Genomic DNA, 17839 nt, shown 5'->3' on the forward strand with positions numbered 1-17839 from the left:
ATTTAAAAAAGGAAATGTTGCTGTGTTTGTTTTTTTTTAATTTATTTTACTTTAATTTCCTCTATTACATGATCCTTTTTATTTTAAAAAATAAATTATCCACAAATTTATATAAAACATTTAAAAAGTTCAAAGCTTTTGACAAGGTGTCAAAAGAGTGATTCATTCAATGAATAGGGCCTCTAGTTCTACCATCCAATTCTTAATCTCAGCTAGTGTCTTCCACTTTGTAAGACAATTACAGCAATGAACATTTGAAATATCAATTCCTACGATATCACGTAAAGTTCAGAAAAAAAATCTGAAACAGAAAGATCAAATGATAACTATATTTGTAAATCACCTACCATTGCTTCAACAAAAACAGTGTACTCAGAAAAGCAACAAAAATGTATTCGGGTATCTAGCATTGTGTCAGTAAGACAGAAATAATATACTGTATCATGAACACCTTTTAATACAATATACAATAGTTTTTCAAAATTTGCTTACATCAGAAAACAGGGATTACTGTACCACATAGTCCCCAATCTCAAGATTAATGGTATAAAATCCATATGCTAACTTTCAAAGCTCCTATGAAGTTTTTAGTTAGGGTAAATGCAAGCAGGCTTTTTCCAATGAAGTTGGGTGAAAGGGTGAAAGGTGAAATGTGTAATGGGAACACGATGGGAAACTTCTTCACTCAGAGGGTGGTGATTGTGGAGCAATACACACAAAAAAAAGTGGTGGTGAGGGTTCAATTTCAACATGTTAGAGAAATCTGGGCACGTACATCGATGGAAGGAGTATGGAGGGATATGTTCAGGTCATGGGACCAAGCAAAATAATAGTTCAGCATGGATTAGATGAGGCAAGGAACCTATTCCTGTGCTGTAGTGTTCAACGACTATGCACCCGATATATTTGTTGATCCAGGGCTCTGCACTGATTTAAACTCAAAATTTTAGTATAAAGAAAACAAAAACCAAGTTGACACTCCTAAACCAAAATTTGATACTGAACTATTTTATTAGCCTAGAAACAAACCCTTTCAGAGTATTTTAATGTATTTTAGGATCCAAAAATATCAATAAGGGTGTGCTGCCTGAAACAGTTTGTTATTCTTTTATTTCATATACTCAAATGAAGTTAAGTTCTTTTCATGGACATATTAAGGTCTTACACAGGTCACAGGAGTTTGACAAATGCAGTGAATACCAAGATCTTCTCACAATAACAGCTACAAACCCACAGTCAAAGGATAAATCAAAGAATGTATATTTAAAGGTGGGTCACAAAAATTAGGTTACATGTGTCACATCCTACTGAATTTTTGGGAGAGAATGCAATATGTAGGTCCAAAGCCACCAAGCTTTAAAATACATCTTAGATAACCTTCATAAAATGTTCATTAGAACCTCTTTTTTAAATATGAAATAAATTGCATTTTATGAAAAATAAAATGCGGAAAATTTGTTTCATTTAAAGCAAATATCCAAGAAAAAAAATCTCAGAAGTGAAAGTAAAGAATTACCAAGAATTTGTTAGAATGAATTGGGATGATTGTGAGAAGGAATTATGAAATCTGACATTTCAAGTAACTTGAACAAATTTAAACGTCACTGAACATAATATGCTGTATGAAGAACAGAGTGAAATAAATCAGAAACAGACCCTTCAGCCCACCACAATTATGCTGACCAATAAAGACCTATCCACATTAATCCAATTTACCAGCACTGGTACTGCAGTACTGCACAATATGAGAATAGGTTAAGTGAACTCAGCCTTTTCTCTTTGGAGCGACGGAGGATGAGAGGTGGCCAGATAGAGGTGTATGAGATGATGAGAGGCACTGATCACGTGGACAGTCAGAGGCTTTTTCCCAGGGCTGAAATGGTTGCCACAAGAGGACACAGATTTAAGGTATTGGGGAGTAGGTACAGAGATGTCAGAGGTAAGTTTTTTTACTCAGAGAGTGGTGAGTGCGTGGAATGGGCTGATGGCAATGGTGGTGGAGGCGGATACGATAGGGTCTTTTAAGAGAACTTTTGGATAGGTACATGGAACTTAGAAAAATAGAGGGCCATAGGTAAGCCTAGTAATTTCTAAGGTAGGGGCATGTTCGGCACAACTTTGTGGGCCAAAGGGCCTGTATTGTGCTGTAGGTTTTCTTTGTTTTTAGTACTGACAATTCAAATGGTTTTCTAGATACTTAATTTTTTTTAAACATGCCTCCAGCTCTTTAATATTGCATTTTTGTAGGCTACCAAAAATACATCCTCCATGAAGATCACAACCTTGTCGTAGGGGGTTGGAGGCTTGCATGCCTCAATGACCCGGAGAGCTATGTTGGCTAGAGAAAGGGCTTTATGTCTTGGCTCTTGGTAGGGTCACCCATGCCAATGAGGTCAAAGGTCAGAGACCAGACTAAGAGCAAGTCAACTGGTCGTCCAGGTTCCGGAGTTCAGCTCAGGGCTAACAACCCTGACTGGTAAAATGGCAGAAAACGCATCTCTTTTATGTTTCCTTTATGTGTGCAAGTACCTATCAATACATCTTTTAAGTGTTCCAGCTGTACCTGCCCACACCACCATCTCTAGTTGTTTTTATGGAAACAGTTGAACACCAGAAATAACAATACTGATAATATATAAATTAATGTGTTAAATTTGTTGATAATTTATGCTGCACAGCAGGCTTCCCATCTCAAAATGATCTGATGTTCACTGTAGATTGAATCACTGCCTCCTTCACATGAACACAGATAATTTCTAAGAAAATGAGCGGTCATTCATTTTGAAGAAAGAATTATATAAAAGGTTTAAATGAAGAAACACTGAAGGCGGCTACAGGACAATGGGATTTCTTACATGAAACAGAAAGCTAGCATACAGATACAGCATTAAACCAGGATGGCTACTGGAATTCTGACTTTGCAGTACCGAACAATATTACTGGAGGCATTTCAGGGAAGGTACACAAGGATGTTCTAAGGTATGAGGGACTGTCCAATGAGAAAAAGATTAGTAACATGAAAATTAATAAGACTCAGAGGAGGGCTAGCAGAGTAAATTCTGGGAAAATGTTTCCCCTCATGGAAGAGTCTAAGTTCAAAGAGTATAGTTTCAGAACAAGCGAATACCAATCATGATGAAAGGGAGCAGCAAGAGTTTCTTCTCTCAGGTAATTAACAATGTTTGGACTTCCCTGCACAGGAAAAGTGTGGTGTCTGAATCCTGGAATATATTGAAAGCTGAAAAGGATAGTTTTTATTTTAAATTACTATGGGAATTATGCATTAGTGTGATAGGGCAAGAACCAGCCATGATCATATTGAATGGCAGAGCAGTTTAAGGCTGCAATGGTCTGTGCCTAGTTATTTTTTATTATGGGGTTTGATAGTCATCCACTAGCTTATGGTAAAGCCATCAGCCACCAAACATCCAGAATCTGAAATTTTGTTTCTAAATCCTTGTACAAATTCAGTTATTTGACCACTCTTCTTTAATGGTTACATGGTCTGTCACCCATATCCCCACCATAAATTTTCGATCAACAAAAGATCAAGTATATTTTTCTGGAAGGATAAACACTGGTTGATTTTGGAAAACTCATCCACCCAATCCAAGTACCCAAGCACACCTAAGTATTGCCTAAATAAAGAGCACCATGCAAGTTCTGAAAGCAAGCGTGAAGCATTTGGAACCATGCTCATCTTGAAGTACAGAATAAATAGCCCAACTTGTTTCCTCCTGAGATACCCCTAACCTAATCACAAAGTTCCTCTTTGATTCATGATATCAAGAAACTGCTGAAAACACTGCATATTGCCAAGACTGTAGACACAACAACATTCTGACTGTAGTAGTGAAGACCTCCATGTCAAACCAGTCACATTTTGTTCCAAACCATTACAACAGTTACAAAACTGAGTTACCCTACATTTGGAAAACTATCCAAATATACCTCATGCTCGAAATGCAGGAAACATTATCTGGGTTACTTTATCACAAAGCTAGCCCTGGGTCAGAGAAGCAATGAAAAGCATTCTCTCAGTGCTCTCAAATTGCACTTGCTCTACAACAATCAGCTTACAGATGCCCAGAGTAGGTATCGTCAAGACGACAATTAGAGTATTGATGTTCAAGTTCTGCAGATTCTGTGGAAATCCAGAGAAATACGCATAAATGCTGGAGAAACTCAGCAGGTCAGGCAAACAGGAATTTCTGGTGGCCAACCATTTTAATTCCAATCCCAATTCACATTCCAACATGTCAGTCCATAGTGGTACAATTCCTGAACCAGGCAGTGATGCAGCTGCTCAGGATACTCTCAATACAACCCCAGTAGAATGTGGTGAGGATGGGGGGGGGGGGGGGGGGGTGAGAGATGGACTTTTCTCAGCCTTTGCAGAAAGTAGAGACGCTGCTGGGCTTTCTTGACTATGGAGCTGGTGTTGAGGGACCAGGTGAGATTCCCCACCAGGTGAACACCAAGAAATTTGGTGCTCTTAACAATATCAACAGAGGAGCCATCAATGTTCAGCAGTGCAGTTCTGATGAAGAGTCTTGGCCTGAAATGTCGACTCTTTAATCTGCTCCCTACATGCTATCTGACCTGCTGAGTTTAGCCAGCATTCCAAGTGTGTTAAACTTAACTAGGTAACATAGCAATTGAAACAGTATTTAGTCATTTATTATCTACGTGTTGAAATATAAAATGTCAGTAGAAGGACATTCTCCTGGAAATACTCTCCTCGAGGCTTGCTGTGTGAATAAAGACTTTTACATTTCCCAGTTATAACTCAGGTTTAGTCAGTCACAATACCATATTTTGGGTTTGGAACTGACATAAAGAACAAAGTCCAAAGATTTCAAATTAGTTGTCAGGTATAAATACAGCTCGAACATAGGACTGCATACAGAATGCAGTGATGAGCAAAGCAGAAAACACCAGGGAAAAGTTACACCCTAAGAATAATACCCTGCACTAATGTGGAGGAAGAACAAGATCTGGGATATTGATATTGAAAACATGTGGCTATATCTTGTTGATTACCTTTGACATTACTGACATTCACCCTATCAAACTAAAACCCAAGTCACATGTGATGAGAATCAAGCCTTACTAAGACTGTCAGCATGAAACTATCAACTTTGAAATGAAGAATGGGACATTATTTTTTAAAAATGACAGCCAAGAAAATGCATTCAAAGACCTTTAAATTACACAGTTAAAATATGCTGCTGGAAAGCAAGCAATAAGGAAAGCAAATAGTCTGATAGTTTTCATTGCAAAGGAATTACAGAGTAAGGAAAAACTGCTTCAATTATACTTGGCTCTAGAATACCTCTATCTGGAGTAGTATATGCAATTTTGCTCTTTGCCAAAGATATACTTGCCTTAAGAGAATCCAAGTGGCCAGATTAAGTTTGAGGATAGGTTATGCAAAAGGAATCTATATTTATTGCTACTTATTGCTATACAGGAGTACATTCAGCCAGAAACTCATTCCACCGAGATGTAACACTGAGCCTCATAGGAAGTCATTCCTACCTGTGGCCATCAAACTTTACAACTCCTCCCTCGGAGTGTCAGACACCCTGTGCCAATAGGTTGGTCCTGGACTTATTTCCACTTGGCATGATTAACTTATTATTTATGGTTTTGTATTGCTATATTTCTTCACTATTCTTGGTTGGTGCAGCTGTAACGAAACCCAATTTCCCTCGGGATCAATAAAGTACCGGTATGTCTGTCTGTCTGTCTTAAGAGAACAAAAGGAAACCTGAATGAAACACAAACATGCCAATGGACTTTTTAAAATAAGCTGGTTTTGCTGGCTGGAATGTCATGAATTAGTTGACAGTCTTGGGAACAATCAATCAGGAAATACATTTTCTGTAAGTGCACAGCTTTGGAAGGCTGAGATAACACAGTACTGGGTATATTCAAGATCAAGATCTGTTCATTTCTAACAGTAAATGAATCAAGGAATTTGGGACTGGAAAAAGAAGTTAATGTAAAAATGCTGGAATGATTTTACTGAATGGAAAAGTAAACTCAAGATGGGATAATTTATCATACTTTCTTGTAAAACAGCCAGTTCGCAAAACAATTCCGTTAAATCTCCTTTCTCTCTTACTTTTCTGCAACCTATTCTCTCTAACACCTCCCACCACCCACCTACAGAAGTGTAATTTACAGTAGCCAATTAACCTACATACAAAATCTTTGGAATGTGGGAGGAGAAAGGAACTGCTAGACAAAACCGTTTCAGTCACAGAGAGAATACTGTATGCTACTCAGAATCAAACCTGGCTTCTGGAGTAGCTGCATCATTGCACCAACTTTGTCTTACGCTTGTCCTATTTCTTATACCTCCATATCAAAATGGGGATTCTGGATTGTATACACTGAATACAAAATCAATAACGGAAATTATTTTTCCAACACATTTAATGGAGCAGAAAAATGCAGCATGCAGTGTACAAAACCACCGCAGAAAGCTAGAGCATAATGGACAATCACTAGATGTGTATCAACTGGCTTTGCTGGTTGAACTCACAGAAATCCTACAGTACAATGCAGGTCCTTCAGCCCACAATGTTGTGCCGAACATGCACTTACTTTAGAAATTATCTAGGGTTACCCATAGCCCTCGATTTTTCTAAGCTCCATGTACCTATTCAAGTGCCTCTTAAGAGACCTTATTGTATTTGTCTCCACCACCACCGCCGGCAGCCTATTCCACACACTCACCACTTTCTGCATAAAGAAAAACTCACCCCTGACATCTCCTCTGTACCTACTTCCATGCACCTTAAAACTGTGCCCTTTCATGTTAGCCATAACTCATGTTTTTCCAATTACAAAACACTGTACAGGCAAAAATACTAAAGTTAAGAACAAACTGGGCTAACTCCAGTACACTACCAATAAAATGGTAATTTAGCAGATTATTATTTTACACTGCACATTTAAAAAAAGATGATAAAGCCAAGTTTTCTGATGCATGCTCTTTCTGGTGTTGTGACCCACATTTAACAACCAACATCATCAAAGCCTGCTAATTGGTATCCATTTAATAGTTTAAAACATGAAAAATCTTTTTGTAATTCTCTATTTAAAAAAAATTTAAAACCAAAATAGCTGAAAAAAAAACAAAGTAACCAAAGAAAAAAACTTTGGGAAGTCGGCCATGAAAGACAAAGTCAGAAGGAAATTTTAAAGTGACCATATTTTAGTATTAGAATAGGAGGTTAAAATTGGATCAGATAGATGTCCTGTAGATGGTGAAAGGTTTTGAGGACACAGCTGCAATATATTAATGCAGAAATATTACTATATAACTTATCGAATGCTCCACTGAAGAGGGCCATTAATGCAGACATTAGCATTTAAAATAAAAAGGCAATTACATTAGAAAAGAAAAATGAAATATTAAGAACTGGGACTGTCATAGATGGCCCAAATTATAATACTAACAGGCAAATCAGCTACTTTTGGAGGATTGTTTCATACACTCTTTATTACTGATGGATCATTAAAGCAAATACTAATAGAACTGATCCACATTCATTTTTCTGATAGACATAAAACCAATACTAGCATAGTTATAACCCAGCTAGAAGAATAATGCTACATTTCGTAACAATGATGAAAAAGTGGTATGGATTCAGAAGATGAAGACACCAAGTGCCCTTCCACAGAAGGAGAACAAAACAGGCATACATGTAAGTCGTCACTTAAGTATCTTTATAAAATCACTTCCCATGCACAAAACCACTTTTCAACCAAAAACTCCCAAGCACAAGGTATGAAAAAAGTTAGCAACTTCATTTGCAATGACTCAGAATGGTCAAAAAAAAGGCAGGGAAAGAAATCAAATAGTTCATTAAGTATATATTTCAGTAACAATGTAGCAATAATTTAAAATGGTTATTCAAAAGATCAATTCTGGAACAAGTCATGAAATCAAAGAAAGAATGTGGGAACAAAATAAAAACACAATAGCATGATCAAATTTTCTAGTAAACAACACTTTCAAAACAAATTATTCCAATTACTGAAACTATCAAATAAGTATCAAACGCAGTATCCATCAGCGAGTGTCAACTGTAACAATAGCACGTTACAAAGCTACTTTTAGATAAAGATTAAAAATTGCACCTAGGTCAGGGGAGACTATACAAAGCATTTTAAGACACTTAAATTAAGACTGTCAAGTATGTTTTTCATAAATCAGAATGTAATTCCCATTCTTAAAACCAACATTTATCAAGCATTAAACACTGCAAAAAGTGAATTCACTATTTTTCACAAATCAATGCTTTCCATGGCTTCTGAAAAGCTTTTACGACGCAACCACAAATTTGAACTAAGAATTATTCTGCAAAGACCTTCCAAATAGTGTTATCTTGATTTTATAACCACATGTATGGAAATGAAAAAAAATAGCACCGGCATTTTCAAAGGAGTCAGCAACTTTTAGCGTCAGTAAACAGGTACAATGGGTATTAGTCCGAATAATGTAACCTTTTCCCGAGTAATGAAAATCTCTCTAGATCTGTTCATTTGTGATAAAAGCTACAGCAATACGAATAATTCAACCCTATATCAATGGGTTCGCACTGCACCAGTGTTCTTTCTCCTATTTATTTCAACAACACAGATTTCAATGCTTTTTCACTGCCATACCTTTTTAGTATGTCGTTGTTAACAATACCGAGCAGTGCTGGTGCCAATGGGGGAACATTTTGGCAAAAATTTGAAATCCTCAGTTTACACATTAAACATATAGTACCAACTTATCTTGAACACTATGCCCATCCTGAAAGAATCAACACACCAAGCGCTGTGTGATTAACTCAGTCCATATTTTTCGGAAGGTAATGGACACAGTGGGGAGAATTAACTCCTCCTATGCCAATGAGTAATAAGGAGAAAAACAAAGATTACAGTTCTATTTTAACGATTTGCATTCCAGGTCCGGCGCATACGAAATCATACTCTCACCTCTGTCAACATGCATGCAAACTAGGTCATTCTTATCGATCAATATGGTCATCTTTCATATTTCTTCCAATAGTTTGAACAAGATCTATCTATCTATCAGTGTGAGTGCGTGTGACTGAAATGTTGTGGAAAGATCAGTCATTCATTAATTACCTCCTTCAATATATGACTTCTACTTAGAATCACGACTTTTAACCAAAGCTATTAAAATCCTCGTCTTTCTGTTCCTCTCAATTTCATACCTGTCGTCCCTTATTAACAGTCCTGTATAAAATGAATTAAAACTGCCCAGACAATGGCTTGCAAATGTAATAACCTCTTGGCTCAGCCGAAAAACAAAAGTGGATCAGGAGGAATCCCACTACCCCTTGGGCCCAGCCTCTTGCGCCAGCCCCAGTACCTGTGTCGGTGCCGATGCTCCTCCCCGCCTCCATGCACCATAACTCCGCCGCCGCCTTGTGGGCCGGCGCTGCCGTCCCGTCCCGCCGACCTGTCCTGTTCAATGTGCGGGATAAGCACGTCCTCCAGCCCCAGATCGAAGCGCCTGTGCTTGGAGGAGTCGGGAAGGAAGAAGATGGCCCCGAAGCAGAGGGTGATGAAGGCGCTGAGGATGAGCAGAAGGATGAATTTCTCCGATAGCCGCAGGGTGGCTCTGTGATGCGGGTAAAAAGACACAGATGAACCGGGACTCAGAGCCGCCAACCGGCGACTCGATAGCGGCAACAGCGCCGGGCTCGACATCCCGCTCCAACCGCCGGGGGGTATAGGAGGCCTGATGTCAGCCGAGGAAATCAGGCTCTCTCGGTAGTTTACATCCGCCGAATGCACAGCTCAGAGGCGCCGGTACCACCTCAATATCGCCGCCGGGCGACCAACACCGAGCCGTCGGCCCAATACCCGCCGACCGACCGCGCTCATGGAGGTAGCTCAGGTAGACTTGCACTGCGCCTGCGCTGCTCGCGCAGCAGCAGTAAGGGGCGGGGCCTGCGGTCCCGGCCCACCCCCTCTCCGTCGGCAACCAATCCGCTACAGGCCACTGCGCAAGCGCACCACCTTATCATCCAGGTTCGGTGCGCTCGGCTTTGTTGGAAACTCTCCCACAGCGAAGCGCTTGTTCCTTGGGATCACATTCAAACGTGCGAGCTTTCGCTGCAGATCAGGTTGTACATTGCCAGCTGCGGCACAACAGAAACTCCCCGTCGTCAAGGATGACATAACAAACATATCTGAATGCTAAAAGGCAAGAAAATGCCGTAAAATACAAGTTGAAGCGGTGCTGCTGAAAACCAGAACCTGAAGCAGAAATCACCAGTAAACACTTGCAGGAGACACATCATGGCTGAAGAGATCACTGCGATGTGGTCCTCCCTGTAGCTTTATCACGAATGTTTCTTGTCTCTTTAGATAATGACCGACCTGCTGAGAATTTCCGAGAATCCAAAAGAGCCAATTCTTACGTCCTTTAAAAACTCCTTTAAACAACATGCATCCCTTGGGCTCCATCTTTCCTGTAACATTTTATTGTATACATTTTGCGTGTATGATACTTGCTTTGGATTGATGAGTAGTAAAAATAGATGCATTTTGTGGGTTGGTGGTCATAAATGAGTATGTAAATAATACGATAATCTGAGTGCAATGTATACAGTAACTAGAAGTTCATGCATGTCTAACTAGCGCCAGAGATGTTCAATGAAGAAAATATGGTTGCGTGTATGATTGACGTGTGAATTTTGAATTTGCCACATAGGACTGATGGACAAGAGATAGAAGTGACTGCAGATGCTGAAATCAAGCCACGCGCACGTTTTGTTGCTGGTCTCTCCACTCACGCAGAACTTTAAAATTTCATTACTTATGCTGTCCTCACTTTCACGAGCTCTATTCTGATTCTAGCCTTCTCTTCCTGTATTTCTCCGTCACCGAGTCATACATCATGGAAAGAGGCGCTCCTGTCCAACTGATCCATACGATGACCCATGGACCCTATTTGCTAGCGCTTTGCCCAGAATTTTTCCAGTCCAACTGACTTCTGAAAGTCGGCATTATACCTGCCTGAACCACTTCCTCTTTTAGCTGATAACACATAGATGCCACTCTTTGTGCAAAAAAAATTGCCCCTAAGTTGCTCTTAAATCTTTCCCATATCACCTTAAACCCATTAGTACTGCTCAAAAGCGTGTCTCCAACTCGGGGCGTAGGTTCGTAACTAATATCTATTACACATTCACTGGCAGCCACGAGTACGTTGATTATACTCCCTCCTACCTGCCTTTCAAAGGGGATTCCATTCCTCTAAGTACTCCATGTCCATCGCATTTTGTTTGATGGTGAGACTTCCCAGAGAGGTGCAAATGAAATTACTTTTTAATTTAACCCTCAACGCCCCCCCCCCCCATCAGAGCTGACGGAAAAACATTCTCATCTTTTTTTCCTGCACCTTTATTCTCACCTCCTGTCCTCCACACCAGAGCAAGGAAATGCTTTCCCTGTCCTGCCTTTCACTGCACCAGCCCCCGCATTCAATAGATCACCCACTGCAATTTCTACCACCTTCAGCATTATTCCGCCACCAGCCACAAATTCCACTCCCCTCCCCTTTCAACAATCCAGTAGGACTTTAACCTGTGTTCTGGTTTGGTCTTCAATCATCATCAACCACTTCTCATGGGTTTTTCCCATCAAACAACAGGAAATTTACCATTTTGCCTCTTGCTGTCATATCATCCCAGAAAAGCAGTAGTAATTCATTTGCACTTCTTCCAGTCCTGTGACCTGCAGTCAGTGCTCACATTGTGAGGTCTTGAGTGGCAAAACAAAACACAGATTGGGTGAAGGGTTTGCCCAGCACCTCTATTCAACCTGCAAGAATGACTTAGATCATTTTAGCCACCTTTAATTCTACATCCCATTTCCTCTCTGGAGCAATAAACCGTCTCAGATTGAGCAGCAATTGTGGAAGAACAGGAATCGTTGATGAAGGATCTGCATCAAGATTTCAACCCAAATTGTTGACTGTGCCTTTCCTCCCACAGATGCTGCTCATCCCTCAGTGTTCCTCCTGCAGAATCTGGCATCTGCAGAATTCTGGCTCTCTACTCCCTCTCTTATTTATCTGCCTTAGGCCTCCTACACTGTTCCACTTTGGAAGAGTCTCATCTTCTGCCTGGGCACATTTCAGCCTGTAGGACTTGCATCCAAAATCAGATGACTCACTCCATCAGTTTGAAACAGAAATAGCCAGCTCTGCTGTTAGATTATCCACCTTAAGTTAACATTACAGGTGGATAAACTGTTAGGATTGTCCACATATAATGTTGACTTAAGCTTTCCCCTCTCCACAGATAAACCTTGAACTGCTAGGTATTTTCAGGTTTCCATTGACCCCTGTCCCCACTTCCTGTTTTGGCTTTGAGTTTCAGCAATAACTCAGATCTATCTCAAAGTATCTTTGTTTTCTTCTAAAAGCTCTCATTAATTTGGTAACTAGATGGCTCCACAAACACTTGATCACTTGGAAAACTTTGGCCTCACCTCAACAATAATTTTCACTTTGTTCTGCCAATCCCTTCCCAGCCGTTCTGTGACTTTAAACTAAATTAGTTTTTTAAAAAACTTTTCCAGGTCTAATTAAGGGTTTTTGATCTGAACAATTAAATTTGCTTCTCTTTCCACAGGTGCTGCTTACCTGTTTCCTGTATTTTCTGTTTTATTTGAGATCTGGGGGCATATTCAGAAAGTATTTGAAAAAGGAATACACTTTCCTTGGCTTTATATGTAGAGGGATAGGGTACAAGACCAAGGAAGTCATAATGAACCTTTATAAAATGCTGGTTTAATAGGTAGAGTGTGGATTATGTCCAATCCAATTATCACACTTTATAAAAGATGCAAGTCTGTAGAGAAGTGGAGAAGAGTTGGGGATGACATTGTAATGTAGCAATTAGTGCCATCGCTTTGCAGCATCAGCAATCACAAATTGGGGTTCAATTCCCACCACTAACCATAAGGAGTCTGTATGTGCTTCCTCGTGACTGTGTGGGTTTGCTCCAGTTCCCTCCCACATTCCATGGTATGTTGTGGGAATTCCATGTTGACACTGGAGGCGTGGTGACACTTGCAGGCTGCCCCAGCACAATTCTCTCTGATTCGATTTGATGCAAAACAACCATTTCACTATTTTGATGTACATGCAACAAAAAAGCTAATCTTTAATTTTTATCTTTAAGATAAGGGACTTCAGTTATGTGGACAGAATGATGAAATTGGAATTGTCCTAACTGGACTTGAAACGGTAGATGCAGCAATGAGGCTTCACTTGACCAACAGTCATCATCTCTAATAAAGGATCAACCATTCAAGAAAGAGTTGAGGTGACCTTGCTTTGCCAAGAGAGTGAAGGATCTTTTAAATTCACTTCGTTAGTGAAGGTTCAGTTAGTGACTCACAGCACTCAAACCCTTCTTTATATTGGCCACACAGCAGCGGAAACCGCTAACCATTTCAAATTCCTGGGAGTGCACATCCCACACAATCTCTCATGGTCCCAGAACACATCCTACACAATCAGAAAAGCTCACCAATGCCTCAACTTTCTAAAGAGACTGAATAAAGCTAGACTACATGTACATCGATACCCTTGACCTTCTATGGATGTGTAGTAAAGAGCATCCTAACATGCTGCATCACTGCACAGTGTGGAAATTGCACTGCAGCTGACTGGAAAGCTCTGTACACAGAAAGTGCCGGAAAAAGGCCGGTAACTTCAGAAGGATCTCAGCCACCCTGCTCATGGACATTCGTCCCAGTCCCATCAGGGAGGAGGTTACGTAGCATCCACACCAGGACCACCAGACTCAAAAACAGTTACCCTCCCAAAGCAGTAAGACTGATCAACAGCTCCACCCACTAACCCACCCCACCACCACCATTTATCATTTCCTGTTAGACTCACATTATGTACTGACACTCCTGCAGCTAGTGGAACTTAATGTAGATACAATCAATCTATGTATACCAGCTATCTTATGTATTCAATTTTAATAGGTTTTTAATATTATTGTATTCTTCATCTTATTGTGTTTTTGTGCTGTAATAATTTTGTTCTTTACACTTGTGTACTGGAAATAGCATTAAACAGCCTTGAATCTCGAACTAGTCATGGGTGAATGATAAATTTTAGGTATTATGAGAATAAAAGATTAGTATTCGAAAGTTGGATAGAGCTTTATTGTCATTGCTGAGGACAACAAGATTGCAGTGCTAATCCATTCAGTGTAGAACAGCACACTGGCAATTCCATTACTAAAAACACAATGACTAAATATCAAATAACGTCTGAGCTATTTAGAGTGACAACTAAGTTACAACTGAATTAAAAACAAACAAATTGAAAGGGGCGTATTGTTCAGTTGCACCACAGCCCTGGGGAAAAAGCAGTCTGTATGTCTGTACAGAGGTGCTTCTGTATCTCTTGCAGAATGGTGAGAGATTGAACAGGTGATTACTGGGGTAGGATGAGTCCATTGCAATTTTGCAAGCCTGCCATAGATGTCGTGAGATGTAGATGGCTTCCATATCTAGTAGCTGTGTCCCAATGATGTTCTGAGCAGTCCTGATAACTCACTCAAGTGTTTTTTGATCAATTTGGTTGCAGCTAGTGTATATACTGCCATGCTGCAGGACATGATGTGCTCAATAACATATCGAGGTTTTGGGGCAAATTTGCTTTCTTTAAACTCCCTATATAGTAGAGGCACTGCCAAAACTTTACTACTATCAAGGAGGTGTTGGTGGTCCAAAAGAGCTCCCTTGTGGTGTTAACTCCAAAGAACATAAAGCTGGAGACCTTTTCTATCTCTTCACCATTTAGTGGAGCTTGTTCATGCCTTAAGTGGCCTTAAGGTCAAGATCACACATCCATTGCAGATTAGGCACGAGGAGCTGAATTGTTTGCTGCAGCTCTTTCTTCTGTTCTTAAAAAAATTGCAAATGGTCTGATAGCAGTGCTTACAATCAGTGTAAGTTAAGAGAAGTAGATTAACAAAAGTGCCAAAAGTTACCATGTGGCTAGGGTCTGGTGAAGGGGTAGATCCCATTGAATTGTAGAGTTCAAATAAGCATTGGATTATCACCTGAAAGGAAAGGGAAAGGAAGTGTGACTCTGAATTGCTGTTCTATAAAGCAGGTCTGAATTGAACAAGCTGAATTGCCTCCTCCTGTAATACCATCAATCCTTGAGTTGTGGTAGGTTAATTCAAAGGCAAAACTCTTGAAAAAAATTAGCACAGGCCAAAAAGCAGATAGCTCAAAACACATGGCACAACTGAAAACTAAACCTTGCTGCTTGCAATTTATGCCTCTGTTTCAATATGACTGGATACGTGAAACTCATTATTATTACACTGAATTTCAGGACTTTTACTGGTATTTTGGAATCATGGTTTGTTTCCCTTGAAAGCAGAAATTCCATCACTCTTGAATAAGACATACTGTAGTAAAATGGTATTGCTCTGGAAATAACCTTAACTATATTCAAAATTCCATCGGTTGTGATGGAAGAGGAAAATGTGCACAGTAGTGCCATTTTATATAGATGATAGGATGATAGTTCAAAAAATTTATTATCAAAGTACATATATGCCACCGTATACAACCCTGAGATTCATTTTCTTACTGGCATACTCAATAAATCCATAATAGAATAATTATAATAGAATCAATTATAGACTGCACCAACTGGGTATTCAACCAGTGTGCAAAAGACAACAAAATATGCAAATACAAAGAGAAAGAAATAATAATAAATAAATAAGAAATAAATATCAAGAACATGAGATGTCGAGTCCTTGAACGTGAGTCCGTAAGTTGTGGCAACATTTCACTGATGGAGTAAATGAAGTTCAGTGAAGTTATCTCCTTTGGTTCCAGAGCCTGACTGTTGAGGGATGATAACTTAATACGTGTACCTGAACCTGGTGGTGTATGCTCCAAGGCTCCTGTACCTTTTTCCTGATGGCAGCAGTGAGAAGAGAGCATGACCTGGCTGGTGGGATTCCCTAATAATGGGTGCAGTTTTTCTGGAACAAAGCTCCATGTAAATATGCTTACTGTTGGTGGGGGGGGCTTTACCCATGATGGATTGGGCCATATCCATTACTTTTAGTAGAATTTTCCATTTAAGGGCATTGGTGTTTCCATACTTGGCTGTGGTGTAACCAGTCAATATACCCTCCACCACCCATCTATAGAAGTTTGTCAAAGTTTGAGATGTCATGCTGAATCTTCGCAAACTCCTGAGAAAGTAGAAGCACTGTCATGCTTTCTTCATAATTGAACTTTCATACTAGACCCAGGACAGGTCCTCTGAAATGATAATACCAAGGAATTTAAAGTTGCTGACCCTCTGAACTTTTGAACCTCTGATGAGGACATCCTTCTTCAAAAGCATATACTTTTGGAAAAGGAAGAGAATTCTGTAATGCTGTTTTACTCAGGCTATCTGGCAACATATCTCCATGCTTTTTAAGGCAGACTTTGACACTGTTGGAAGTTAATGCAGAATCAGTATTAATTTATTCTGCACCAGTTTATATCTTTTTGTAATAAAAGTAGGCAACCTTTTTTTTACTAAAGGGATTTTTACTCAGTCAGCTGGTCCTTTAACTGAATTATATTATAAAAAATAATGATATTCTATAGGCATATTTATCACATCAAAGGTATTGAAGAAAACATTAATAATAATTTATTATAAAAGGATTCATGTCAAGATCACATTAAAATCCCAAATACAAGGATACAAATACCACATATACTGTATATAGTATGCAACCCAATGAGAAGATGGTATCACTCTGACACAAATTCCTTCATCTAAGAAGAATTCAAGATAATACACAATTCAATCTAATTTCCTCAATGCAGTAACTAACCTAATATTTTCAAAGTATTTAAATATTCTTCCAGTGCACCTGAATATTATGAAGGAATGGTAGCAAAGGAGACAAAATACAAATTATCCTCATCCAGTGTGGATCGGTGGAATTACAGGAAGACTGGCAGACTGCCAGGAACTTAACGGCTCAGGGTCTTGGACTAAAAACGCTTTTTCTTCCATGAAAATGCTTTTCTCTCGCTCTCATTATTTTGAATGCATGTGTATGTTTTTGCACCTGGCCCCAGAGGAATGCTGTTTCATTTGGCTATATCCATATATGGTTTGAATGATAATTAAACTTGATTTGATTTGATTTATTAGACATCTTCCTATATCTTTCTTTATACATTCTGAGTTAACTTCATAAATCTCTGTCAATTTTCATAGGAAAATCACAAATAATTGACAAACTGAAATCATGTTACTCATTGTAGTCCATTTCTGCTTTAAAATGTTGTTTAAACTATGAATGAAATTTCACACCAGGTGGAGGAAGTCATTATCTTACTTCATAAAAGTGAAAATTGAAAGTATTGAACTTACATGTTAAGAACCAAAATGAATAGATTTTTTTCAGAATCAAGATGGACATGATATGATAGAAATTTATATTAAATGCACCCCAGAATGTTTCTCAAACTACATGAGGATCTTGAACACATAAATCTAATTTAGTTCTCCAATGTAGTGCTTAGAGAATGCTATATTCTTGCTGATTTTTTTTTCAAATGAAGCATTTAACAGTGGCTCCATTTCTGATGTGAAGACAAAAAGATCCCATGACACACTTTCAACAAAGAGAAAGCCATTATTTCTAATGTCCTGGACAACTTATCATCCCATAGGCAACATTTCAAATCTAATTAACTGATCATTGTTACATTGTTATTTAAGATG

General features: G+C 39.1%; 1 protein-coding gene across 2 annotated transcripts in view; it reads right to left on the reverse strand.

Moving 5' to 3' along the window:
• The window catches only part of man1a2 (mannosidase, alpha, class 1A, member 2), a 134498-nt gene extending 124543 nt beyond the window's left edge, over positions 1-9955 (reverse strand). For both annotated transcript variants that reach the window (XM_073045427.1, XM_073045426.1), the window contains exon 1: positions 9404-9955. In XM_073045427.1, the coding sequence (XP_072901528.1) occupies positions 9404-9744 (341 nt within the window). In that variant the 5' untranslated portion in view covers positions 9745-9955. The remainder of the gene's footprint in view (positions 1-9403) is intronic.
• Between the last annotated feature and the right edge of the window lie 7884 nt (positions 9956-17839).

This window comes from Hemitrygon akajei, chromosome 5 (assembly GCF_048418815.1).
Source record: "Hemitrygon akajei chromosome 5, sHemAka1.3, whole genome shotgun sequence".
Taxonomy (NCBI): Eukaryota; Metazoa; Chordata; class Chondrichthyes; order Myliobatiformes; family Dasyatidae; genus Hemitrygon; species Hemitrygon akajei.